This window comes from Postia placenta, assembly GCF_002117355.1.
Source record: "Postia placenta MAD-698-R-SB12 unplaced genomic scaffold POSPLAscaffold_1, whole genome shotgun sequence".
NCBI classification, from domain to species: Eukaryota; Fungi; Basidiomycota; class Agaricomycetes; order Polyporales; family Adustoporiaceae; genus Rhodonia; species Rhodonia placenta.
In genome coordinates, this window is record NW_020169832.1 from 3,009,163 (window position 1) to 3,033,549 (window position 24,387).

Here is a 24,387-nt window from a genome sequence, read left to right on the forward strand (position 1 = left end):
CTCTGCAGAGCGAGGAGGAGAGTGGGCAGGAGGAGGGCGCGGGGCGCAGTGGCGGGGCGGGCCTTGTGACCGTGTGGTCGCAAATGTTGCCGGATCGAGGCATGTACAGGGGCGCTTGTGTACGGGCGCACTGCTGACCTCCGTCAGCTGGACAACTCAGTCATCCCCGACGCCATGTTCCCCTCTTGACTCTTTTCGCTTTTCTTTCTCTCCATAGACCGCTCTCTAGCAAGTCTGTAGCATTCCACTCTCACCCAGAACATCATCTGTACTATCCTCCTAGACCGCCTCCACGACCTCGATCCCGTCTAGACTGGCCCGCTTAGAACCGTTGCGTGCGCAATTAGAGTCTACGTCCTTACGATCCCGGTGCGACTATTGTGTGTATGTTCTTGCTTTCTCGCCGTGCACGACTTACCATTTCCATAGATCGACGACCTCTAGAGGCCGCACGTTCTGATTTTGGCCAAGAGACAGAATAGTTCGGACGTTACCCCGCCCCCCACAGCATCACTCCATCTTTTATCACATCAGCTAGCAATCCTGGCGACCGCTCAGAACTACGAACAGTTACGTACTCTCGGCTTGCCATCCATTGTCACAATGCAGGCGAGCAATCACCAGCAATACGGCTCAGACGATGCGGATCGTCGTAACCGCTTCCTTTCCGACCATGGCACGGACACGCCCAACAGCCTCAGAGAGCGCGCCGCCAGCCAGCCGCCAAGAACCACAAGCCAAGGTTTCCTCTCCTCTCCGATGCAGCCCATGAGAAACCCCTCAGGAGGTGTCTGGCCTCGATTGTCTGGCCTAAACCCTAACAATACTTCTGGTGCCCTCCCTCAGTCTGTTCCCACGCGCAGTGCTTCCTTCTCCTCCTCTCCCCCCAACCAACAGGGCCTGTTCACGTCCGCCATGCGCGACTCACGTTTTGCCTCCACGTTTGAGGATGACGAGTCTGAAGCGCTCTCCGACGCCCAGGACTCCTATGATGCCTACGACGAGCGGTACGTCAGGCCCTCTTTCCAAGGTACCCGTGGGCGTACCTACGCAGCGGATTTAACGCGCAGCAGATCCCAATCCTTGGCTACCACGCGCCCGGGCGCCATAGGCAGTGGCCTGCCACACGGCTCCTCTGCCCTCTGGAATGACTCATCTTTTACGGGTGCCAAAAACATTCCCTCCTCGCGGTACAATGAGCTCAGACCACCGGGGAACAGCCGTTACGGTTCGCTTGGCGCTCTAGGCCGCTCAGCTTCCAGTGGGTACGGCTCGATCACCGACCCGTCGAACATGAGCCCATTCGTGCGTGACGTCGGGCAGATCCTGCTCGACGACGGCAGCGCGTTTCGCGAGCTCTGGTCGGGTACGCACGACGAGCACGGCGGTGGCGGGAGCGGCACGACGAGCCGGCGACATAGCGTCAGCGTCGTGCAGCCTCGCAGACCCATTGTCGGCTTCAACGTGCCAGGCAGCGATGGTACTGAGGAGATGAGCCGTCCGGGCCCCTTCCACTCCGCATCATTCGCCGGTGGTGGCGGCCTGCTGCTCACTGACGACGACCTCGCGAGCGACCTCAACATGCTCAGTTTGCGCGAGGACTCACGCCCCACTTCTTCTGGGATGCATCCGCCCAGCCAGCCGTCGTCACTCCCCATATATGCGCCGCTCTCGCGCAGCCCGCCGTCTGCTGTGGACCGCCTCTCCCCGTACCAGCCGCTGCACCTTAGCATCCCTGGTGGCGGCTCGTACGCGTCGCGCCAGTCAATCGGCTCTCCGAGTGATAGCGGACTCTCGGGTGGGAGCCCGTCGCTCCTCCAGTTAGACACGCTCGTACAGGCACAGGCGCAGGCGCAGGACAACGGCTATATGCGTGGCGCGGGCACGGCACGGTTCGTCCCCGGGCATGGTATCCAGCACATCCCTGAGCAGCGCGTTGCGCCGCCGATCTCGCCCGTCGGGCTGCGCTACGCGCACTCGCACTCGCCGCCGATCCAGCGGCGTGCGTCCGAAGCGGGGAATAAGGCGCTGGCCGATCTTGGCAAAGGCGTGCCACTGCGCTCGGTGCCGACGTCTTGGCCGCTGTTCATAGTTGAGTTCAAGGCGGGGCGCACAGATCTGTTCTATTGCACAGACCTCGCGCTGGACATCCGTGTCGGGGACCTGGTGATTGTCGAGGCCGATCGTGGGCGCGACCTCGGCAAGGTCATTAACGATACCATCACCTTACACGAAGTAGAGGCTTTCCAGAAGCAGCAAAAGCTAATCAATGGCGGGATTCCGGACACACCTACCAGCCCGACCAGCGGAGGTGGAGGTGGAACAAAGGAAATAAACCCCAAGATGATATATGGGAAGGCTACATCACAGGATACGCAGTATGTAGCGTCTAACACTATCCAGCGGCACAATCCTTACACACTCTTCCAGGTCACTCGCCATGAAGATGCAGGACGAGGCTAAAGCGCTTGAGTTGTGCCGTAGTAAAGTGCGACAGAGAAAACTGCCCATGGAGGTCGTCGATGCCGAATACCAGTGGTAAGTGATATCGTCACCACTATTTACATAATGTGTTAGACTCACTGATATCTCTCAGGGATCGACGCAAGCTAACCTTCTATTTCGTCGCCGAAAAGAGGATTGATTTCCGTGAACTCGTGCGGGAATTGTTCCGGTACGTACTGATCAAATGCTGCCACCTTCCCACCGCTCACATTCGGCCATCCCGTAGTCTATACAAAACGCGTATCTGGATGGCCTCCCTCAATGGTCCGGGAGGCTATGAACAATAAACATGCACCACCCGCCGCCGCCGTGCTTGCGACAGTCCGCTGAAGGCGGGCAATCCTGGTTCCCTCTCTCGGCCATATAATCTCCCAAACGCATTTAGAAATGCATATCTCGCAATTGGCTTATACCTATCGTCGCTTTCCGTCTCGCGGTGCCCCATCTAGTCTTGCTGTCGTGTTGTACGTTACCCAGTCGAGGATGAGATGTTTCCGGACTTGGGATTCCCCTTTATTAGTGAAAGGTCAGCGTTTAGTGTACATTTAGCGCGTGTTGTCGGTATCTATTCCACAGTCTGTACGTCGTCAGCCAGAGAGGTGGACATTGGCGGGGCGTAGTGGGCGCGGAGGTTGATTACCACCTGAAATCTGTGTATCATTACTGTAATTTTACATGCCACCTATCAATCCCTCTGATTTAACAACGCGAACTGAAACATGTGTGTTGCGGCGCTGCTTGAGGTAATTTCAAGTAGTGGTGTTTGCTCTTGCATGTCTTGGACGTTGTCACTGACGGCCTTCGACAGCTGATTGCTGTCACTGCCCTCAAAGATACGAAATGGGAGGCCAGTCCGAGGAATGACTGAGTCTCACTACAGCCGTTATGCGTACCTTCCATCTCCTGTTTCTTTCCCTCTCTGCCACTGCCATTACGGTAGACTAGCACATGCATAACGGTATGTTATTTGTACGGGGCGAGAGGTGGTACGTACGAGCGTAACTTCGAGGAGTACAAGGATCATCCTCTCGTTCGTGAGGTGATAAATGTGATGGAGCCCTACAACGCCACGCATGTCGGTAGCGGATGTTGCCAACTCGCCATGATATGATACGCCCAAGTCTCATTTTGCCTGAAGCATCCATTTATGGTATCCTATTAAATGACTATCCACCGGACGACGGTGGGCGTGAAGCGAACAACGACGACACTCAAACGACACTGAGCTATCCCCTGCGGCCTTCTACCTGCTCTTCGAGCCATGCCCAGAGCCTCTCGCCCAACGCATTGTCGTATGCCTCCCTTCTGCACCTGCCAACTCGTGCCCAAGGGATCAAAAACTGTGGGATCAAGATCAGCAAGGATTAAGCACACTGTTGAAATGATAGGCTGACCTCGCCGTTGTACTGCACGGTCTCGGGCATCGTGCCAGCCCACAACTGTGTGAGCGCGCCCTTCGACGCAGGATGGGCGATGAGGTTCTGCGTACTGTTAGTGTAAGAAGAGTCGAGTGATGATAAGGACATTCGCTGACGGTTAGCCTCTGCATGAAACGTGAGGCATGGCGAAACAGCTCAGTGTCGATATAACCTGAACAAACAGGTGAGTTACTCGTCGGATGTCGCGCACACGACGTGCTGACCAGGGTTGCATGATATAGACACAATGCCCTTTTCGCCGTAGCGCTTCGCTAACTGGCGCGCGAACACCACATCCGCCTTGAGATGGAATATGAGATCGCCGCTGACAGAAGACAGTGTTCCGATGCACGCACGAATTTGCTCTGGCAATAGAGCGTTCGGGGGGACATCTTCCTGCGCGCCGCCCCCGCCTTGAAGGAGTCCCAGTTCAGCGTGTATCTGTATGCGGCGGAGGATGACGTCGTGATGACGCGCACGTATCCGTCGGGTGAAGAGTCCCTTCCAGCGAGCAGCGCAGGCATCAGGAGCGCAGTGAGGTAGAAGTGGCCTTCAAACGCCGGGCACGCATGAGAGGAGGCGGTGAGCAACCGGCCTGGAATGCATATGACATACCGAGCACGTTCGTGCCGAACTGCATGTCGTAGCCTTCTGCTGTGAGCATCTCTCGAGGAGACCACATCACACCTCTGGCGACGAGATAGCAACGCGTGAAAACGATCTCCACGAGATATGGACATCAACATACGCATTGTTGAACAGAATGTGCAGTTTCTTCTCCTTGCTGTCAATGGGACGGCTATGAGATCATCCCGGCGATACCACAGCTATGCCGGGCGAACCTCATGAACTCCTCTGCAGCCCTCTTGACAGAAGAAAGGCTACTTAGATCGAGCTCGAGATATATGGCGAGGCGGCCGGTCCTTTCGTTCAGTTCCGCAATGGCTTCTTCCGCTTTCCTCTTGTTTCGAGTGGCCATGTACACGATCGCATTGTGCTCCAGCAGTGCCTTGGCACACGGCGCGTTTGGCTTCCTTTCTCTGGACGTATACGGGCTGGGAGCATACCTTCACTGTCTCTCGCCCGATCCCGGAGTTCCCGCCTAGAACGCCGTATCGGGGAGCGGGGAGGACACGTCAAAAAGGCTGTTCCTGTGCCACTGCCGGGGGCCAGCGCCCAGAGAGGTATGGTACATACCGGTGACAATGGTTACTCTCCCAGTCAGGTCAGGCATCTGCTCGGTGTCAAACCTGGCCCTCGGAGGGAACAACTGCCCCAGAGCAGACGTCTTCAGGCGCATATCGGACAAGAAGGAGCCCATCCTCGTCTTTGACGCGGGGGTTGGCCGTAAACCGAATCAGAGAGCGCTAGACACACGGAGGACCGGTACCAAGAGGAGCGCCCCACTCGACACGGAGCGGCGCCGCAGATATAGCTGCCACTGCCACTGCCACTGCTTCAGCGCGCCCGGAGCATCGTCGGGTGGGCCCAAGCAGCTGGCGAGAGCTAGACAGAGCCGGATCCGGATCGTCTCACGCCCGCGGAAGCTTTGCGTCAAGCCGAGCTAGAAGAGCAGGCGTGCATACTATGCAAGGCGGAAGGCAGCCACTGGACGTCAATGCAGAATGCAGAATTTGCTTCACCGCAGACCATACAGGATCCGGCTTCATGAACCTCGTCATCGCTGCCATCACACAAATTCATTAATATACGATCGGTAGACGCGACACACGTGATAAACCCGTCGAGACGCGTCGCGTAACGTCATACAAGCGTTCTTATTGATATCGAGGCATGACCGGATGCCTTAGACTTCGGGCGTCAGGCCTTAGCTCCGCATGTACGGGCATACACAGCAGTTGATGGTCGATAAATGCGAGAACGAGAGCGAAAGATGGGCAAACGAATCAGGGGGTACCACGGGGGTACAAGATAACATGGCGTGCACATGTAGTCCGCGTGTATCTACATAGATACGACACCTCCACGCGCATCAGGCACGCCAAATATCAAGACACTGGAATCACAATGGCCATCAAACACAACAGAGCGTGAATTGCAATACTGAGGCGCTACTACAATTACAGCAAGTCCTACCGAACCAGAGCCCGAAAAACAATCGGCAGAAACAGGTACGGTCAAACGTGCGACTAGTAAAACACTATAACCTACAGTAGCGTATGCGAATGTGAATAGGTGGCGATTATGAATAATTAACGGATTGTGAAGAAGTAGTACAGGTTAGAATTGTGAACGAAGGAAGGGATGATGCCGGTCATCAAAGACTCGGATGCTAATGGACAGCGACGCGACGCGAATTGGGTATCAAGAAGGCTTCTGTGCCGACAGCGTCAGAATAGCGCGCGATAGTGAAAAAAAACAAGGGAGAACAACAGGGAGAGGACGGGACCGTACAGTAATCCCACAACTGAATCTTACTCATTTTTATAACTTACACCCATAGAAACCTGTTTCGCCTAGGGCGTCGACTCGACACTGGAGCGTGCACTGTAGAACGTGCCGGCGGAGCACGAGCTCGACTGTGTCGTCGCACTGGAAAGAGCGGTACATCTATCCCATTCCACCTCGCGCTCGGCTTCTCGCAAACTTTCCCGGCGAAGAGCAGATTGGTACCTCTCCGGGGTCATTGTCGCGTCAGAGTCAGTAGACGGATTCGTCGAGTGCAGGCCGTTTGCGACGCCCAGACGAATGCACGAGCCTGAAGGAGAGGGCGGATGGAGGACCGCCTTATTCTCGTAATCGATGTCCATGGAATCCTGTTGGGCACATCAGTAACGCTGACCCAGCACATGGAAAGTATGCATACCTTATCTGAGCGAAGGAAGAGTTTAGCAGCTTCAACAGCTGGGAGGACAAAGGAGTCTTCCAATGCGTCCTCGTCATCCTCCGTTTGCTCGGGCGGGTTGACAACGACGCTCATATCGATCATGACCCCGGAGTCCACGAAGTCGAGATCTTCCTCATATTTGCTCTGATCATCCGCAACAGCTACTTTGTTGTCGTCAATGGCCCTCTTCGCTTCGTACCGAGTTTGGAGCTTGCGCCTTCGCCCCTCGCGGCCCCTCGGCGAACCATCGCTCAGGCCGCGCATAAGAGGAAACGGTGAACCAGGTCGCATCACACCACGCGACTCACCGGGGGCCGGCTCTGAGGCGACCGTGCGTACGGACGCCTTTCGCCTGGTGGGCGATGCAGGGCTGCGTTGGATGTACCTGGACATTGAGATGGGTGGTGACGGCGGGAGGGATTTGCGTTCCTGAGTCTGTTTTGCGGGTGCTGAAGGCGGAGACGGCGGCATGGATGCCCGTGCAGCCACCCGGGCGCGTCGAGCAAGAGACTGTGGGTTCCCCTGGATAGCGGGCGACGGACATTCTTCCACCGTTGCTCTTCTGTTAGAGGCTGATTCCATCGTCTGACCTTCGATCATAACAGGAGCGGGCGCTGGAGAACCAAATACGAATGTTGCATCGATGTCGGCATTGATATCACCGCCGAAGGCTCGCTCACGAGCCTCTTCAGCGTCTAACATGCTCGAACACGACGACCGGAAAGATCTCGAGCTCGATGGCGTGCTGAATCTCGACACCGGGAATGCTCTGTCCCCGAAGCTCGCAATCGTAGATGGCGTATCCGGTACGTCCTCTTCGTCGCGTCCGGCCTGGTCTGTGTACACCGAACATGACGAGGGGAACGTATAGGCAGGAGATCTAGGCGAAGGCGAATCGAAGATTGCGGCTACTGTTGGGATCCGGCGCGCCGGGGGCTTTGAAAAGCCTCGCGCACCCTCGCGCCACGAGTGAATATCGATGCCCTGAATACCATCCGCCCCGTCCATGTCTATCCCAAGCCCACGCGGGCGCCTGGTCCTTCCAACAAGGGGCGTGCCCGATCGCGGTGTCGGCGTCGAGTCCCCACGCTCAACCTCGATTTCTGCCTTCTTGAACGGATCGGATTCAAGAGTGAAGACGCGCTCTAGACCATGCACATAGTCATTCGACTCGAGGTCCTGGCCGTGACAATGCTCAGTCTTCGAGTAGATTTCCGTGCTTGACGGAGGGAAAGCGTAGTTGGTGGGGGTAACAGGCGAATAGGTCCGGTCCGTCGATGGCGACGAGTCTGCTGTTACAGTGGTGGCGAGACTGAGCTTCGAACGTGCTCGGAACTTTGCTTTGGAAGGTAGTGCGAGTGGAAGCAAGGATGCAATGCGCTCGCCCAAGCTAGAGGTTGTCTTGGTAGATGTCTGCAATGACGGGGACAACGAACATCAGTTAAGTATTCATAGACATGGATGATTGTGTTGGAGGCCGCGCGTAACGGTTAGACGGTGAGCTGTCCAACATCATGCATGACGCATATATGCATCCCAGATGTCTTCACGGGTACCTCCGGCCATATAGCGAAAAAAATGGCTCGTTAAGGGAGAGCTGATATCGTAAGCACATCGGCCAGACACGAAGAATGGCTCGGTGATCACGCCAATCTCTGGTGATTCGAACGTGCCTTCAGGGCCACAGGGTCTTACAGACGGTTCAGCACGCCACCTGCTGATTGTTTGTATAGAATGGATCCAAATTCGTGGATCTCGGAAGCACAATCCTTGTATGATCCGCGGCGATACCCGGTGGCAAGCCATCCCGGGGCTGACGCACATAATTGAACTGGACAACCCAGTGTCTCACCAGAGATGATGAGACACGGGGTTTCCAGAAGTCAGCAATACAAACCGTAAGTCGACCTGGCCCAAAGCAATATATCTGATAGTGAATGAGTGCGACTGCTTACCATCGTGCTTGTCGTGCAGGTGCTTGTAGCACTGCCTCGTCTGGCAAAGACATAGTCCGGGACCTCCAGTAGCGCGTCGTTGTCCTCGCCCTCTCCTTCCCATCCGCCTACGAGACCACGGAGTCTTACAGGGATCGGCGGCACAGGTGGCGGGTCCCGCGGGCGCATGAACTCTCCTTCGTCGAAGGTCCACTGTCCATCAATTGTTGCCGCCGCCACTGCCGCGGATTCCGGACATGGTCCTTTAGATTTTGTCCCGCGGCCGCGGAAGATACCAGTCGACGCGCTCTTCGCCTTCCGCAGGGGTGGGAGTCGCGCGTGAACGCGAAGCGGCGTTGTAGCAGATGTGACAGGCGTCGTGGGGCGGCTGTATGTGGGAGGCACGGGGCGACGCTCGGTGTATCCTGTATCCTCAAAAAACGAGGGAAGATCTACCCTTGCGCTCGGCGGCTCTGTGGTACAAGCCGATACAGCAGGAGAAATGGTGGCCGGAGTGACCTGTCTATGGCTGAACTTGAGAATAGACATAGGCCCTGGAAAACTCCTCGTGCGCGTTCTGGAGCGGGATAGCGCCAAGTCAGTGGTGGAATTGAAGGGGAAGGGTACCGAGGGGCGGGGTGTCTCAAATGGTGTGTGCGGTCGGGACAAGAATGCGAAAGAAGAATTAGTGAGAGAGGTGACTGTATTCTGGGACGAGACGGATATGCGAGGGAGTGACTGAGGAGCCAATGGCTCCGAATTCGAGAAATCGATGTTGGTATTCGCGGGTCGGAGGACAAGCGCAGATGCGCGAACACGGACTTGCTTCAGCATGTTGAGCGCGCTTGCGCGCGACTTGGTATATGTTACTGACAATCTGCTAGCATCGGTTGTCGAGTGCGCGCGAGAAGGCAGGTATGCGGAGATGTGATCATCGTCTGTGTCTGTGTCGAAACAGCTGAGGGAAGTCTCTACGGAGGCGCTTTGCACGGTGGCTGGAAGATCGCGCGAGGAAGTAGGGGCAAGTGAAAGAGCGGGTTGCTGAGTGCCGAGGTTGAAGGCAGAGCAGACGAGGTCTGAGAACTCCTCGAGGGAGAAGGGCGAAGGACGCTCGCGGGAGGGGAGTTGAACAGAAGGGGAAGCCATTTGGGTAAGGAAAGACTAGGGTAGTATAATAGAGGAATGTAGAGGAAAGGACAAGAGATGGTGGTGGTTAGAGAGAAAGAAGGATGCGCAGGCGCAACGGAGGTGGGGACGGGTGGGCGCCGAGAGCAGCAAGACCCTGGCCGTGGTTGTGAATCCGGCGACGATTCCTTGTCTTTTCTACGATGATGGTCGTGGCTCCCCGAAGGGGCCATGCCGCGCCCTCTCCGGACACACAGAATGCGTATCAGGAAGCCGTCCCCTTTCGTCCTCATTGCGTCTCCTCCGAGCGCCACATTTGCCTCTTTCGGGGAGCTGTCACCCTGATCCGGAGGCCACGTTTCCATAAGCAGCGCAGCAAGAAGACGCACCAGACAGTTGATAGACGGGCGTCTGTCGGAGACCGATCCCTCGAGGACGTCTTCCGAGCTTGTCCTGATTGTGCGGGCTCCACTCGATCAACGCTGCTCTCGGGCCACGTCTAGAAATCCAGTCTGCCTTCACAAAGCGCGCAGCTGGGCAATCCAAATACGACGCGGCCTTCTCTTCGCGGCGTCTTCTAATCAAGCGCACGACTCCTCGCAACCATTCGATGCCGTGCGCCCACGGTCAGCCAACGGCCATACATCTCGGACTTGGCTGGCGTGCGCCCTTGGTAGCCGTGCACATCGCCTCGGCGCTAACAGGGCGTCCTGCTCAGAATGTGTTAAATCAAGTTGAAACCCGTAAGGCACCCTGATGTACTAGACCGGCGGCACCCTGACATGACAGTATCATGTTGCCACCGCCGGCGAGATCAACAGCGCTGGTCAAACAACGCCATCGTCATCAGTGTACACTCACGCCCTCGAAAGCGAACTTGCTGGTGGCAGCCTGTCAGACGCGGCTTCCACGTCCACTTCGGCCACCGAAGTGTGGCATTGCCGACGTCACGCCCGAGCATGGGCCATAGGTCCATTCGGTCCAACTTTCACGGGAGGTTTCTCCTGTGACGGTATTATAAGGGTCCAGCGCCGTGCCGCCGCGAACTGAGTGCACACGGCTACTTACAATGTCATGCATGACCGATTTGGACTCAGCGCCTATTCAGCTGTCTGCCTGCCAGCCACTCGTATGTTAAACGTCACGTCCTACCCCTTGTAGTCAAAAACTACGGAGGAGCGGCACGATTCTCGTAGTGAATGTGAGTGAAGTTCATTCAATAACCATTGAGTACTCGTGAAGCCCAGGCCGTATCAACAGTCAACTTGTCATTATCGCTTGTTGAGCACCTGACAAATGGAAGGCACACGGGACTACTCACTGAGCCTGTTGTCTTCTCCTAGAATCCAAGTACGCGAAACACTCTGTTGATCTAGTCTCGTTTCCAGACCTTATAGGCGGATCACGTGTGCTATTACCCAATTGGGTGGCGGAGATCTAAAAACCCCTACACACTCTCGCCTATAAGGTCTGGTGAATTTTGTAGGGAGGGAGGGGGGTATCCATCACGCGTCACCAAAGTCACTGGTGACGACGCCGTTACCTCTCGCGTCTGCTCGCGTACGTGAATGCGTCCGACGCGCCGCGCACTTCGAAACTCAGTCGCTAGTCGATGTATGCGCATGTATGCTATGGTAGACAACCTACATAATCATAATGTCGTCTATTCCAACTACTCATCTGAGCCCTTGGCTGAGCTCGCTACGCAGTGTCGTTGACGATTCTGACTCCGACCTGGACTCCCCGCCGGCTTCGGACTTGGGCAGCGATATCTTTGACGACCACTCGGGGCTTCTGTCTCTGCAGACGAGTACTGGTGCGTTTTTGCTGCTTCCTCACGGGCCTTCTTGAGGATAGACACCGAGAGCGTTGAAAGCGTACGAGAACTCGGCAAGAGTGGATATAGCGGGAGCCATACTACGCGCCGTACATAGATTGACGGAACACATCGCAGGCAAGACACGCTGCAGACGCGTTAAGCGCCAGGGCGTGACGGATACCCCCCTCCCTCCCTGCAAAATGCACCAGACGTTAAGGGGGGGAGTCGTGCAGGGTTTTTTGGAACTCCGCATCCAGATATAGTAACACTCCACGTGATCCCTTCTCCCCCCCTTAACGTCTGGTTACGAGACTACTGTTGATCTGCGTGACATAGATTTTGGTATTTGGCCGAATAGTACGGTTGAGGACTCGGATGCTCTTTGGCGCTTCGTGCCGACCGGACTTCGGAAAATCATAACAGTTAGAACGGCGAAAACCGCTCGCTGCTTCGCAGTGGCGCACACGCATGGGCTAGGCTGTGTTAGTAACATGAATGAGAACTGCCAACTGAGACTCACCAAAAGAAGTACCACAAGAGAAGCACGCTTATTGATTGCTACTATACTGCACTACTTCAGTTGCTTGTGTCCAAGCGCTCATGTAACCACCAAGCCAGAAGGCACTTGGAGAAAAGCACCTGGACAAGACCGGACGCGAAACTCCCGCCGTGCTGGTGACCAGCTTCCACGTCCACATTTCCGCGCACACTGTCAATTTCCATATTCACAACCATGCATAGAGCAGGTGAGACCGCGATGCGAATGAAAGCCGCATTCTTATCGGACATAGGTACAGCAAAGAGAGCCCGGGGACGCTCGTCCGTCAGCGCACTCTCCGAGCAGCAAATAAAGCGAGATCAACCATCCTCGAGACCCGAGACCCTGCAGTCCAGTGCGGGTGCAGATGCCGGTAGGGCTCGACTCGCCCCAGACGATAGCGATGATTGCCTATAATCTTTTCCCACTGAAGAACACCCCTTCATCTTGACGTCCCATTGTTGAACATTGCAAATTGAAGAGCAGGCATCGAGGAGGACAAAACCCCGAACGGCCTTCTCCGCGACCCGCCGGCGCACCGCAGGCGCGCACGTCACCACTTCTCAGAACCCGGTTTCTCGGGCAGCGGCTTGTCGACGTCCGCCGTGTACCGTCTGACGTGCAGCCGCTCGGGTTGCGCCGGCGGGACGGGCGACGGCATGAAGTAGCATTCCACCACCTCGTCCTCCACGGACGCGTTCACGCGCTCCTCCCTCCGCCGCTGGCTGCTCTTCCGCACGCCGTAGTCCCACTCCGACGCGCCCGACAGGAAGCGCGACATCACCGGCGGGACGGGGGACACGCCCGCCCGGAACGCGCTCGCGGTGACCCGGCCCGCGCGCCGCTGCCCAGGGGTGCGCCCCGGCGCATGGCCACGCGGGAGGGTATGCATGTCAGGGCGCGTCTGCGGGCGAGGGCAGAACACCTCGCGGGTCGCCCGGCGGACCATGGGCTGCCGTTTGAGCGACGCGACGGAGTACAAGGAGAGCTGGTCGTCGTCCACCTTGCTGTGAAGGCGAGAGTGAAAATCCGCATGTAGGTCCGGGAACCCGCGGCACGACCCGTCGGCACTCATAGCGGCGGTTGGCGAAGAGGCTCGCGAGCCCCATCCTGAGCGGATGCTCTCCGCACTGCCGCCACGCATACCGACTTCGCTTGCGCCCACGCTGCCAGGGTTACTGAGTCGCGACCGCTGCCTTCGGATGCCAGGAAACCGCGTGAAGGCGTCGTTCTTCTCATTCTGGCGCTCATACCAGGTCTTTTCTTTCAGCTTTTGTTCCTCCTGTTCGCGTTCCTGCTGGAGCTTGCGCCGCTGTCGGACGGCCAAACCACATGCAGCGAGCAGGACGGACACGACGAGTGATAGGGGCACGGCGTATGCAGCCGTGGGCGCGGGCATAGCCGTGGAAGCGAGATCAGGCAGAGGTTGCAGGGATGATGCAGCAGATGCGGACGGAGATGCGAGGGGAATGGAAGTGGCGTTTGGGTTCGTTAAGGAGCCGGTCGACGAATTTGACGATATCGCTATGTGGCCAGGTATGAGGTGATGCTACAGTAGTTCACAAGAAAGGTGCGCACGGCTCAAGGAGAATTGAGGAGATTCAGTTGTTTGTCCGCTATTGTCGTCCATCCGCAGATAAACGCGCGCAGCCGTCGAAATGTCCGGCGTTGAGCTGTCATCATAAGATGGGGAATGTTCGGTGTCTGATGCATGAGCCGAATGATGATATGGACCCACAGGTAGATGAGGTACGAGCCACTGTCTTGGTTCACAATCGGCCATACATCCGCTCCACAATTCTCTCCGCCGTCATCGCTGTCACCGTCGCTAGACGAGCAGAGGCTAAACGAGGGCTGAGCGAATCCATCTTGCGAACTCCACTGTCCGACGATCGTGTCTCCCGATGCAAAGACATCGCCGACGGACGGGCTCATCCAGGTCACAGAGGCACTGTGAGCAGCACCTACGACTTGACGAAGAGACGCAGAGAGAATGGTAAGTTGGAAGAGAGGCAGCGAGAATCGCTTCGGCTTGCGCATGGTCGCGAATCCGAAATGAACGAGTGGATAATGAAAGGAAAGGAAGGTGCAGGGCCGGCCCTGACTGGTACGCCGTCTAGGCTACAAAGGTTGAACGAGAAGATGTGGAGCATCTAACAAAGGACATAATATGGGATAGAGGGGCTGACGAGTGCGCGCGCCTTCCTTGGTCCAAAACGAAACATTACGTTTTCAGCGGGTGGCCAGACATGACGGAGGTTCGTGGTTGACTGGTCCGAATGCAAATGAACCTGAACGTAGCAGTTGCAGCACGCAGCATGGGCTTGCACACTGAGTGGCGGCAAGAGTTCAAGAGGGAGTAGAAGCGGTTGAGTCGACGTCCATCATGACGCCTTCGGCAGCAGTGGCCGCAAACATGGATTGAACATTGGCAGCAAATTCCGCCAGCTGTTGCCTATTTGCGTAGTGATGGGAGTCAGCCAACTTTTGAAAGCACCAAACAATTGGGTAGCCACAGACTGTTTGCGATCTCGTAGCCTGAATAACATTTCGATAACGTCCTCTTGCTCGTCTACAGAAAGCTCCCCGCCTGGAAGCGTGCTAGCGAGTTCTTTAGCTTGTTTGAGACTTTCCCGGAAATCAGTTGTCTGCGCAGCATTGATTGTGAGTTTAGGCTCTGCCGTAGTGGCCGAAGGGACGCGTACTGCTTGGACAAGTGCCTGCCTGGTCTGTGTGGTGGGTGTACTCTCGGATTGCTGGGTCAATTCCAGCACAGTCACCAGCTTGAGGAGAAGAGATTCGTAGATAGCAGTCATGATGCAAGACCAAGTCGGACGCTGCGAAACTCTGAACGCGAGACTGAGCTACGGGCGCCAACCACGGGCCTTGACGAATTCTGTATGGGCGCCTATGGACAAACTGCCAAGACTACCATAAAGGATCGTCATAGTCCTGAACAAGCAGTTCCCATGGCATCCCAGTCGTTATTTTGAGCCTAATCACGCTCTCCATATCCAATAAATGATGTTCCGTGTTGCTCATACGCCCGTGCGAGCGAGCGCGACAGTTTCTTCACACAGAACGCCATCCTCTCTGACAAGATTGTGTCTCCTCCAGCAGAGTATCGGTGCGCGTCCCTCGTACCCGCTGTAAGAACTGGCCGTAACCGTACCACAGTCGCCTCTCCGTGCAACTATGGGTAACGCATTATCTAATGCCCTCCAGGCCTTCCCGCCAAAGTCGAAGTTCTCGACAGATCAGATCCCAGACCTGTCGGGACAGGTCATAATTGTCACTGGTAGACTCTATGCAACTATACTGTATGCCATGGCTTTGACACCCTTATCTTGCCTAGGAGGGAATGTGGGGATCGGTAAGGAGACGATCAAGGTGAACTTCAACATGAGCTGCCGTCGCGTTATACTCACGTCTAACAGGCGCTGCTTCAACACAATGCGAAGGTCTACATGGCCTCTCGCAGTAAGGACAAGGCCGATACTGCCATTCAGGAACTGAAGGCACAAACTGACGGAAAAGAGGCTATTTTCTTGGAGCTGGACCTGGGAAACCTTGCCTCCGTTCGTAAGGCTGCGGAGGAGTATATGAGGCATGTATCCCACACTGCCTACTCGCTCGTAGCAATGCCTCACAATGTTTATGCAGCAAAGAGACGGAGCTTCACGTCCTGGTCAACAACGCGTAAGCCCCGAATATATACATACATCGTTCGATATGCCTGATAACATTACAAGAGGCGTTATGTGGCCGCCCGTCGACCATTTGACCTCAGACGGGTACGACCTGCAGTTTGGCACCAATGTCCTCGGTCAGCTCCATAGTCTGAGTACTAACATATCTGAAAGTTAACACAACACCTGCTAGGCCATTTCTTCTTCACCAAGCTGCTCATCCCGGCGTTGGTCGCTGGGGCTGGAGCATCCCAAGACCAACATTCGCGCATCGTTAATGTATCCTCGAGTGCGTCGTACTTGGAGACGCTGCACTGGAATACCTTCAAAGACAGCGCTGAGCGGAAGAAGATGTCGCCGAACGCGCTCTACTGCCAGAGTAAATTCGTGAGTGGTGCTATGTCGCTGGTGGCAGTACCAGATGACGAATTAACACATGTAGGGGAATGTCGTGGTCGCCCGAGAGTTTGCCAAGCGTTACGCTGACAAAGGCATCGTCTCCACCTCGCTGAACCCAGGTATGATGCTCTACATGGTGTATACATTTCTAGCTCTTACAGTGTCGATACGCAGGAAATATCGAGACCGATTTACTACGTTACGTCTCGCCGCTCAAACGTAGACTCCTGGTGTGTAGCTCTGTGCTTCGAAGTGACAATATTGATTCTTGATTCACGCTACGCAGAACCTGTTGCTATATCCCGCGTCCCAGGGGGCGCTCACGCAGCTGTGGGCCGGCACGATGCCCGAGACACTTGACTACAACGGCAAGGTACGCTGTGGGCCTAATATGCCTTGTCCGTTATAAGTTCTCACACGCGAAATTCAGTTCCTCATCCCATGGGCGCGGGTGGGCCGGTGCAGGAAGGAAGCCTACGACGATCAGATCGGCGAGCGCTTGTGGAACTGGCTCGAAGAACAGGTGAAGGATCGTTAGGGACATTCATGTATATACGTGTACCATACCCGAGGATGCGAGATGACATCTATGCGAGGCAATGTCACGCAGACCAATTGCTGGGAAATGTGTCAGGTCACTCAAGGGTCAAGGGTACAGTCTGAATGATACGTTCGCGGTGCAAAATTCCTCCATACGATTCGGCAGCGATTCAGTATCATCAGCGACCGTAGTCGACTTTGAAAATCGGTAACCTCACTCGTCAAATTGAGACCGAATAATTTGTGGGCGCTCTTCAACGCGAGCACGTGACAGACGCGATCGGGTCGCGGATCCGAGTCGCGACCGCCAGTGGCACTTGCTCCTCTGAAACATGCCCGAAACAGACCGACTACAGCGCAGATAATCTGAGGAAGTCTGTCAGCCCTGCAAATGGTGCGTCATCCTGGTCCTGAACATAAGCTGACGGACGGTTAGTAACTCTGCCACAGTGCCACTAGTACCTGATGACTTCCCCGATGAGGCCATACAATCTCCTGGTTCAGTCTTTCATACCGCATCACCTCTTGACGTTCTGCAATGCCACCTGTGTTCTTCGGGCTTTGTACCGTACATCCACCTTTGTACTATGACGCATCGCCGTCATGTGCGTGCCGCGTGCGGACGGACGTCCCACTCAGCGGCTGGCCACTCGAAGCAGCAAACGATCAGTATGAGCAGAGAATGAACTGCGGACGGCGTGCAGAGGCGTGTATTGCTTTGATGCTCTCGTTCTTGACCACTGGTCAACGTTCTGTTGTCCTCCTAAAAGGTCAATAGAACACTGTGGTTCCGGTATGTAAATCAATAGCTCGCATATCCCATTGTTCCCCAAGTAGGAAATACCCGAGTGAGCGGAACCAGATTCAGAGTCAGATTTAGGGCCACTGGTCGTCTCTGGGTGGTGCTTTCACGGTGCCTGTGCAGTTTTGTGCCCGTCTCGAGCTCGGAACACCATCCGTTATTGGCCCCGTAATCTGATCCTTGGCACCAATTTGAGTGCTGATTCTTGAGATATCGGCGAGAACACGTTCTCCGTGTGCTACGACGTTCTCCTGGAGGTGATTACAAGGGAACACAGCCCAACACGTGTTGGTTCTCCAGATATGCCACGGAATATATTTATGGTCGCGGCAGTTCAGTCGGACGTCGAATACAGTCGGCAGCGCATTCGGCATTAGGCTGGCAGCGGGTAACTTGAGATGCATGGTAAACCAAGTCTTGTGGCCGGAGTAAAGTCTTACATCACAGCAGTGTCATCCAGAAAGAAATAGATGAGTTATGGGGTTATACATCAATATCATAGAGGTCAGTTCGCGGGTGTATACAATTCTTTTCTCAATTATCATGTACGGCGTCGTGAGTAGGCACAGAATTCCAGACGGCCGGGGCGGTGTTGCGGAATACGGTCTTTGTGTCACGAGTCCATAGAAGTGAATATGCCCGGGTAGATATTCGTCGGGATCTGAGATCGGATCGACACCTGGGTGCTGCACTCAGACGCGCTGAAGTCCATGTCCTCCTCGACTAGGGAGTGTGTATAAAGACAAACGGGCGTTGCTGCGCCTGCTCCCCCGTATTGTGAGTCCCCCGTCCCCCGACTAGCGACATACAAGCGTCCTCGCTCATCGAGCGCGAACGAAGCACCCCACATACCCGACCTTCCACCTTTACCTCGCCCTCACCTCCAACAATCTCGCACAATGTCTTCCTTCTTTGACACAGGATTCAACTCGCCCCTGAGCATGAATTCCCCGATGGATTTCACGTTTGGGTCCTCATCCATCTCTTCCTCCTCGCTCCCATCGACTCCCGAGTGCCTCGACGCCACTCGCCCTCTGAGTCGATCTTCCTCGCCCACACGCTCGAAACCCACCAGGCGCGGCAAGGGACCCGACCACATCCCACGACCCCCAAACGCCTTTGTACTCTTCCGCGTTGACATGGCTCGGCAGATCAAAGCGCGCAAACATATCGAGCGCGACCAACGACATGTCTCGCGGATAGTGTCTACCGCCTGGAAGGAACTCGATGACGATGCTAAAAAGTATTGGTACGACCGCGCCGCTGTCGTAAAGAAGTGCCATGAGGCGAAACACCCTGGGTACAAATTCAGCCCAAGGGCGCGAAGTGAGAAGCCGAAAAAGCGTAACGTAAAGCGCAATGGGCCCCAAGACAAAGAGCGTTCCAGGACGCTCGGAAAGATTCTGGCAAGAGGTGCGGACATGGAGCAATTGGAGACGGAGGCTCTGAAATTCGACGCCACCATGACAAACACCTCCGACGTAGGCGTCGTCGAGACAACATACGACTGCATACCGCCGTCGCAGAGCTTCGCCACTGGCGTGTTCGACTCTATGTCGTGGCAGCCCTCGTCAATCATTTCACCAATCGACACCGAGCCCTGGCTGAGCCTACCTGCGCTCCAGGATCCTCTCCTCCCGCCACTGTCGGACGGGGTCTTCGTGCCACAGGACGGTCTCAGTGCCACTGATCTCGAAACCGCCTTCTCCCAGCTGGGATTCAACAATACTGTGAGCACTCCTCTTCTCGTGGTGACCTGGGTTTCTCATCCCAAGTGGACTTAGCTCTCCGCAGGGGACGGCTCCGCTCCTCTGATGCTTGCGCAAGATATCCGTCCAGAAGCCGAGATGCAGCGGATCATGGACTCATTTAACAATTTTTCCCCGGCATCCGACTTGCCCCTCATGGCAAGCAATGCTCTCGCAAGTCAGTCCATGCACCAGCAGATCGTGGATATGGCATCCGCTTGTCGGCATACCTCTCGTCTGCTCGACTCGCCGCTGGACATTTCGCCGTTGGAGACGAATGCGTTGGGGACGAATCTCCCGCAGTTCGATGCTCTGCAGTGGGAGCGACTGGGGTTCGGGCAGACGAACGAGAGTAACGTTGCCAGCTTCGCAGAGACCATGTTCTCCTTCGACTCCAGCACGCTCTTCGGTGAGCCCAGTTTCGCCCCGGAGCCGCTGATCGACATCTCCACATGGAACTGAGTACTTCACGCGGACGGACTTATCTTTGCCACGATCTCGCAGACTTGTCGGGTTGACATCGTTCCGGTTCTTTGTCCGCCGTCTCCTCCTTCTCGACGTGTTGTATCTTTATTGTATACTTAGCTCACATCCTCTTTCCGTTCGCTGGCGTTGATCGTGCGCGTATATTTGTCTCGGCCCTATCCTGCGAAGGACTTGTTACCTCATTCATACCCGGATTTTGTGATGACTTCTGCTCACTTTATTCCTCCGTTTGTCTCCATTTGTCTTCGCGTCTTGGTAATCTGTTTGTTTCGAGAGGTGTATCATCATTAGCTCCTGTACTCGGTACCAATGTGAATCGATCAATATTCTCGTTTCTGCAGTGTGTTGTCAGCTTGTGAAGAACACCCGTGTGCCCACGCACAAGTACATCCCATTTGAATCTGACATATCAGTACAAGAGCAAACTAAGCTTGCCTGCTCGTATATCAGGGACAAGAACTATATTGCCAGCTATACAGGTCGAATTCCACGTCGATCACTCAGTCAATATCTCAAACGCCCTTATACCTTCCCGCCCTAGTAGTGTCGCACATGCCACCGCAGAGGCTCCAGCGGCACGCATTCGTCTAGCAGCAGCACGATCGGTAACACCACCGACACCGATCACCTTAATTTTCCTGACTGCGGGATCGCCATGCGCAGCTAAAGCGCGAGAAAACGCGAGGACAGTACCAAGAGCGATGGGATGCATCTGGATACCACCGAGGCCACCGATGGCTGGAGGAACTGCAAACGCGGGAACGTCGTCACCAGTGGAAATGTAATTGCTGTCGACCTGGTCGGTGAACAAAAGGCTTCCGCCGAGCGTGTTGGTACACGTCACAAACGCGAAGGGGTTTCGCGGACCCTCCGCCTCGAAGGTGTACTCGCTCAAGCAATTGACGACTTCCGTGACTCGCGTCACATCAGGATAAGGAGGAAGCTTCAAGCCTATGGTGAGAGACGGATCTTCTCGCGCCACGTCAGCGAGAATGGCAAGATGTGGGCGAAGTGAGGGTAGATGATAGGATGGCGGTGGCGCAGATGGGATATTAGGACAGGATGTATTCAGCTCGATCGCCAGTAGGGTAGATGAATCTGGGAAAATCTCGTCCGGAGGAATGACTTCGCGGAGGCGACGACGGAGACTCTGGATGTGTATGAGCATCTGCCCTAGATCTACAGGATTTGAGGCAGTTATGCTGAGGATTATTGGCTTGCGTCGTGGTGATGGAGTAGAGAGCAATGTCTCCACCCACTCCAGGTACTGCGCGAGGGGACGAGGAGAGTACCCGTAGGAGTTGAGCGTGGTATATTGATCAGCAGAGAAGACGACCTGAGCAATGCGTTGTTATAGGCGTTTGCAACAAAACAATTCCGGGTGTACCGTTCGGTAAGAGGTCAGCCAGAACTTCTATGCTCAGCGGCAGGAACTGCGCACAGCGTTTGCACTATTCTCCTTAAACCCATGAAGTGTTGCCGTCCGCGTCGTCACTGCGCCTGTATGTGGCGAGTCATACAGATCGCGTAGTTGCTCGAAATCCGAAGCCCACAGACATGATGAGTTGAGCAACGGAGGGATGATTTCCACAGTATGTATCTTGACCATGAGACCGTAGAGCGTAGAATGACTTCCGCGGTCGGGTTCTCTCGGGTAGTCTGGTAGAGCTGGTTGGCGGGTGTAGCTCGGAGATACAGCCCAGCAGAGATTGTGACCGCAACTTATGCTGTGGTCAGAGAGAGCGGGAGGGCCACCTGGTGGGAAGACGCGAGATAAGTTCGGCCCGCCATAGCCCGCTGGGGATCGCGGAAGCAAAAGCTTGGCCAGATCATGATCAGGGTCGATCGGGAGTATCCGGCTCCTACCGATCTGCACCCACTGTGCAAACTGTTCATAATAATACGCTTTGTCTCTGTGGGCGACCTTGATGCACGCGAGGAGAACACGAGAACGGGATATATCAGGTAATCGATGCTCGTGGGTGTACATAATTTTAGCATTAAAGCCAAAATAATTGTGAAGGTTTGATCTTTTTGAATTTCCGCTCACGCGTTCGCAACGACCATTCACGGATTCTCGAATCTCCAGAGGAAGACTACCGTCAACTTCCACCAAGGGTGTTGGAGGAAACCGTCAAGTGCACTTCACTATGACACGTACCTCGCTGTATATAACTTCCGCACGAGATTGAGAGCTTGAATACACTATATCATGACGGGAGCGACCAGCAGGGTGCTCTTCTGAGCACTGAACCTTTCCCATTCGAAATAGGCACTAGACGATTCGCCTATTTCGTGGAAGTCCAATGCTGCGTGATGTTAGTACTAGTCTGCTGGGACCAGTGGTGCAAAACGTTACATACAGGTCATCTCAGAAACTCATAAACAATCCGGGCGCGAACCCGTCTGCACTCTAGGCCAGCGCAATTTCTACGTGAGAACGATTGTGATCTTAATTGAGGCAGCCTTTGACACACTGTACACGTATAAATTTAAAGGGATAGTTCAGCTTGAAGCAATGGTCACTGACCTGCCAGTGTGTTTATTTCCTGATATTCTTTACTTGTTCGGAGCCTCCAAATTAGTCGCCCCATTCTACAAAGTAGATGCAACAACCAACGGATGTGCGATCTCCAAAGTCAAGGGACCCGCATCTTCGGACTGATATCGTCGAGATTCGGATGACAAAGTTCGACTTCCAGGGATGACCCAACATACTAGTGATTCTGGGGTGATCAATCGTCGTTACACACCATGGAGACACTGTACATCCCGTGATGACAATGGTTACTAAAGCAAGGACAGATCCAATGAGCTGGAGAACGCGTGTCCCCGACGCTTGTAGCCTATTATTGCGGAATCAAGCGCGACGGATTATCTCAGGGTATCCGAGAACAGATGGCAAAGGATTTGGTGCAATTTCTTTGCGCCAGCGCCATGCGAATTCTCGAAAACAATCGTTTTGATTGCCGAAACCCGTTCCCGCACATTCAGGGTACAAGACAAGCCTTCAAAGATACAATAATGATGTTAGCTGTTGACGAAGTTGCCGAGAGAAGCGTCCATGGTAAGGCGGGCCATATCTTGAAACGCATAGAGACCCGACGGGTGATGAAGCTATTGTGTCAGGTGGAAATGCCTTGATGTGTTCCAAAGCCCAGCGTGGCGCTCCTGAGACCAAGTCCATCGGACAGCAGTGCAATAATATTGGTGTCATGTGGCGACCAGACTCTCGTAAAGACTCGTAGTCTCATGCAGCTCCAGGAAACGACGACGCATACCGCTGAAGAATGTCTTGAGACAAGAATCAGGAGAGAATTGAGTGCGCCGCGTCGACATGAAGGGCTTTCCAGCGGGTCACTATGAGGGGTCGACAGCAGAGAGCCGCTTTTCTCGCCGCCACCCTGGCCTTCAACAGATCATCGTCGGCGAAGGCAGTCGTTTGGGTCTAGGAGACAACCACTAGTGCCATGATGCTCCTCCATCCAGGGCATACAGCAGCGGCCACTACGAGAGAATAGGGAAGGCGACAGCGACCAATCGTTCTTGTCGCGCCTGTAGGGCAATGGCACCTTGAGGTAGGTCAGCCTACCATCGTCCGGGTCGTCTACCATGGGGTATGTGAGAGATGTAGGTATCGCGGGACGCTTGATAGAAATTGAAGAGTGATACCTCGTTAGGTAGGTCATAAGTTGAAAGATGCTCGCGTCGAACGCCACATCACGCGTCAAACGTTCATGCCCTGCCATCAGACGCAGACGTCCGTTTGTCAGTCTGATATGCATACAAGCTGACGCTTGCCGTTCGTACAAAGCTGCCGTCTCCCGACTTCAAGAATTTCTTCAGCGTTTGCCACGAGACACGCTCCTTGTCGCCACTCGCCAGTGGTCCGAGGACCGAGACTGGCAGTTGTCATGTAACGAAAATCAGAATTGTACACGTTGACTCGAGAATGGTGGACCTGTCATTATTGGGGACAAGAGAGAGGTCGACAGGAAATGTCCATTTCACGCAGATAGTAACTCTGTGACGCTGGCGAGGCACGAGTGGGCGTCAAAGACGATTGTCTGTGTCTGCACGGCAGTAAGCGCTGAGGTTATTGCGCTTGCTTTTGACTACACTGTTCACCTCACAATCTGAACACTATCTAAGTGTTGTCTTTCTTTTGTCGTCTCCTTTTCACGTCTCCGTCTGCGCCTCCCTCTACACACACTCTCTCCGCCATGGCCGATGCTCCTCGACTGGCCTCAGACCCCGGCCTTCAGCTGTGCCCTGAATTCGCTGACCCCGAGTATGGCATCTTGCGGCAGGGTTTGGTCGCGGCGGGCCAGGTCGCCTCAGATGCCGCTGCGACTGAGCACCTGATCGCCATCTGGTCTGCCCACAATGCTGCCAAGAGGGCCCTCTGGGCTGCCCAAGTCGAGGGCGACCGCCTCGCCGACGCCGACCGTCTTTTGCTCGAGGCAGAGGCCCGTCAGCACGCCGACGATGCCGCTGCCGAGGAGGCCCTTCTCGCCCGAGAGAAGAGGCGCCCGC

The 24,387-nt window shown here is 55.1% G+C and overlaps 10 protein-coding genes across 10 annotated transcripts; 5 read left to right on the plus strand and 5 right to left on the minus strand.

Moving 5' to 3' along the window:
• Positions 1–603: 603 nt before the first annotated feature.
• On the plus strand, positions 604–2,792 carry POSPLADRAFT_1130560 (hypothetical protein; the record flags this gene model as incomplete). Its single annotated transcript, XM_024483967.1, has 4 exons — positions 604–2,378; positions 2,431–2,538; positions 2,597–2,674; positions 2,732–2,792. 4 exons carry the CDS (start codon positions 604–606, stop codon positions 2,790–2,792), a joined length of 2,022 nt encoding a protein of 673 aa, XP_024344653.1.
• A 939-nt stretch (positions 2,793–3,731) lies between these two features.
• Positions 3,732–4,902, minus strand: POSPLADRAFT_1127683 (hypothetical protein; the record flags this gene model as incomplete). Its single annotated transcript, XM_024483649.1, has 7 exons — positions 3,732–3,845; positions 3,900–3,993; positions 4,135–4,223; positions 4,280–4,518; positions 4,539–4,612; positions 4,672–4,722; positions 4,766–4,902. 7 exons carry the CDS (start codon positions 4,900–4,902, stop codon positions 3,732–3,734), a joined length of 798 nt encoding a protein of 265 aa, XP_024344654.1.
• A 1,057-nt stretch (positions 4,903–5,959) lies between these two features.
• On the minus strand, positions 5,960–9,851 carry POSPLADRAFT_1165388 (hypothetical protein; the record flags this gene model as incomplete). The annotated part of the gene is made up of 3 exons (XM_024487881.1): positions 5,960–6,700; positions 6,751–7,950; positions 8,727–9,851. The coding sequence occupies 3 exons, from the start codon at positions 9,849–9,851 to the stop codon at positions 6,401–6,403; spliced, it is 2,625 nt and encodes an 874-aa protein (XP_024344655.1). The 3' UTR covers positions 5,960–6,400.
• Positions 9,852–11,486: 1,635 nt separating this feature from the next.
• On the plus strand, positions 11,487–12,390 carry POSPLADRAFT_1127608 (hypothetical protein; the record flags this gene model as incomplete). The annotated part of the gene is made up of 3 exons (XM_024483645.1): positions 11,487–11,646; positions 11,986–12,131; positions 12,271–12,390. The coding sequence occupies 3 exons, from the start codon at positions 11,487–11,489 to the stop codon at positions 12,388–12,390; spliced, it is 426 nt and encodes a 141-aa protein (XP_024344656.1).
• A 1-nt stretch (position 12,391) lies between these two features.
• Positions 12,392–14,227, minus strand: POSPLADRAFT_1064327 (hypothetical protein; the record flags this gene model as incomplete). The annotated part of the gene is made up of 3 exons (XM_024481789.1): positions 12,392–13,711; positions 13,766–13,860; positions 13,926–14,227. 3 exons carry the CDS (start codon positions 14,225–14,227, stop codon positions 12,741–12,743), a joined length of 1,368 nt encoding a protein of 455 aa, XP_024344657.1. The 3' UTR covers positions 12,392–12,740.
• A 309-nt stretch (positions 14,228–14,536) lies between these two features.
• Positions 14,537–15,003, minus strand: POSPLADRAFT_1051979 (hypothetical protein; the record flags this gene model as incomplete). The annotated part of the gene is made up of 3 exons (XM_024480224.1): positions 14,537–14,642; positions 14,708–14,835; positions 14,893–15,003. 3 exons carry the CDS (start codon positions 15,001–15,003, stop codon positions 14,537–14,539), a joined length of 345 nt encoding a protein of 114 aa, XP_024344658.1.
• A 379-nt stretch (positions 15,004–15,382) lies between these two features.
• POSPLADRAFT_1043054 (hypothetical protein) lies at positions 15,383–16,813 on the plus strand (the record flags this gene model as incomplete). Its single annotated transcript, XM_024478216.1, has 9 exons — positions 15,383–15,478; positions 15,649–15,785; positions 15,851–15,886; positions 15,940–16,013; positions 16,070–16,263; positions 16,319–16,394; positions 16,450–16,505; positions 16,562–16,648; positions 16,706–16,813. 9 exons carry the CDS (start codon positions 15,383–15,385, stop codon positions 16,811–16,813), a joined length of 864 nt encoding a protein of 287 aa, XP_024344659.1.
• Positions 16,814–18,756: 1,943 nt separating this feature from the next.
• Positions 18,757–19,827, plus strand: POSPLADRAFT_1043055 (hypothetical protein; the record flags this gene model as incomplete). The annotated part of the gene is made up of 2 exons (XM_024478217.1): positions 18,757–19,347; positions 19,402–19,827. 2 exons carry the CDS (start codon positions 18,757–18,759, stop codon positions 19,825–19,827), a joined length of 1,017 nt encoding a protein of 338 aa, XP_024344660.1.
• A 470-nt stretch (positions 19,828–20,297) lies between these two features.
• Positions 20,298–21,596, minus strand: POSPLADRAFT_1165392 (hypothetical protein). The gene is made up of 2 exons (XM_024487882.1): positions 21,293–21,596; positions 20,298–21,187 (listed from the first exon to the last, which is right to left on the minus strand). The coding sequence occupies exons 1-2, from the start codon at positions 21,458–21,460 to the stop codon at positions 20,348–20,350; spliced, it is 1,008 nt and encodes a 335-aa protein (XP_024344661.1). The 5' UTR covers positions 21,461–21,596; the 3' UTR covers positions 20,298–20,347.
• A 2,478-nt stretch (positions 21,597–24,074) lies between these two features.
• On the plus strand, positions 24,075–24,324 carry POSPLADRAFT_1051983 (hypothetical protein; the record flags this gene model as incomplete). The annotated part of the gene is made up of 1 exon (XM_024480225.1): positions 24,075–24,324. A coding segment is annotated over one exon (250 nt), but the record flags the coding sequence as incomplete, so codon positions are not given.
• Positions 24,325–24,387: the final 63 nt, after the last annotated feature.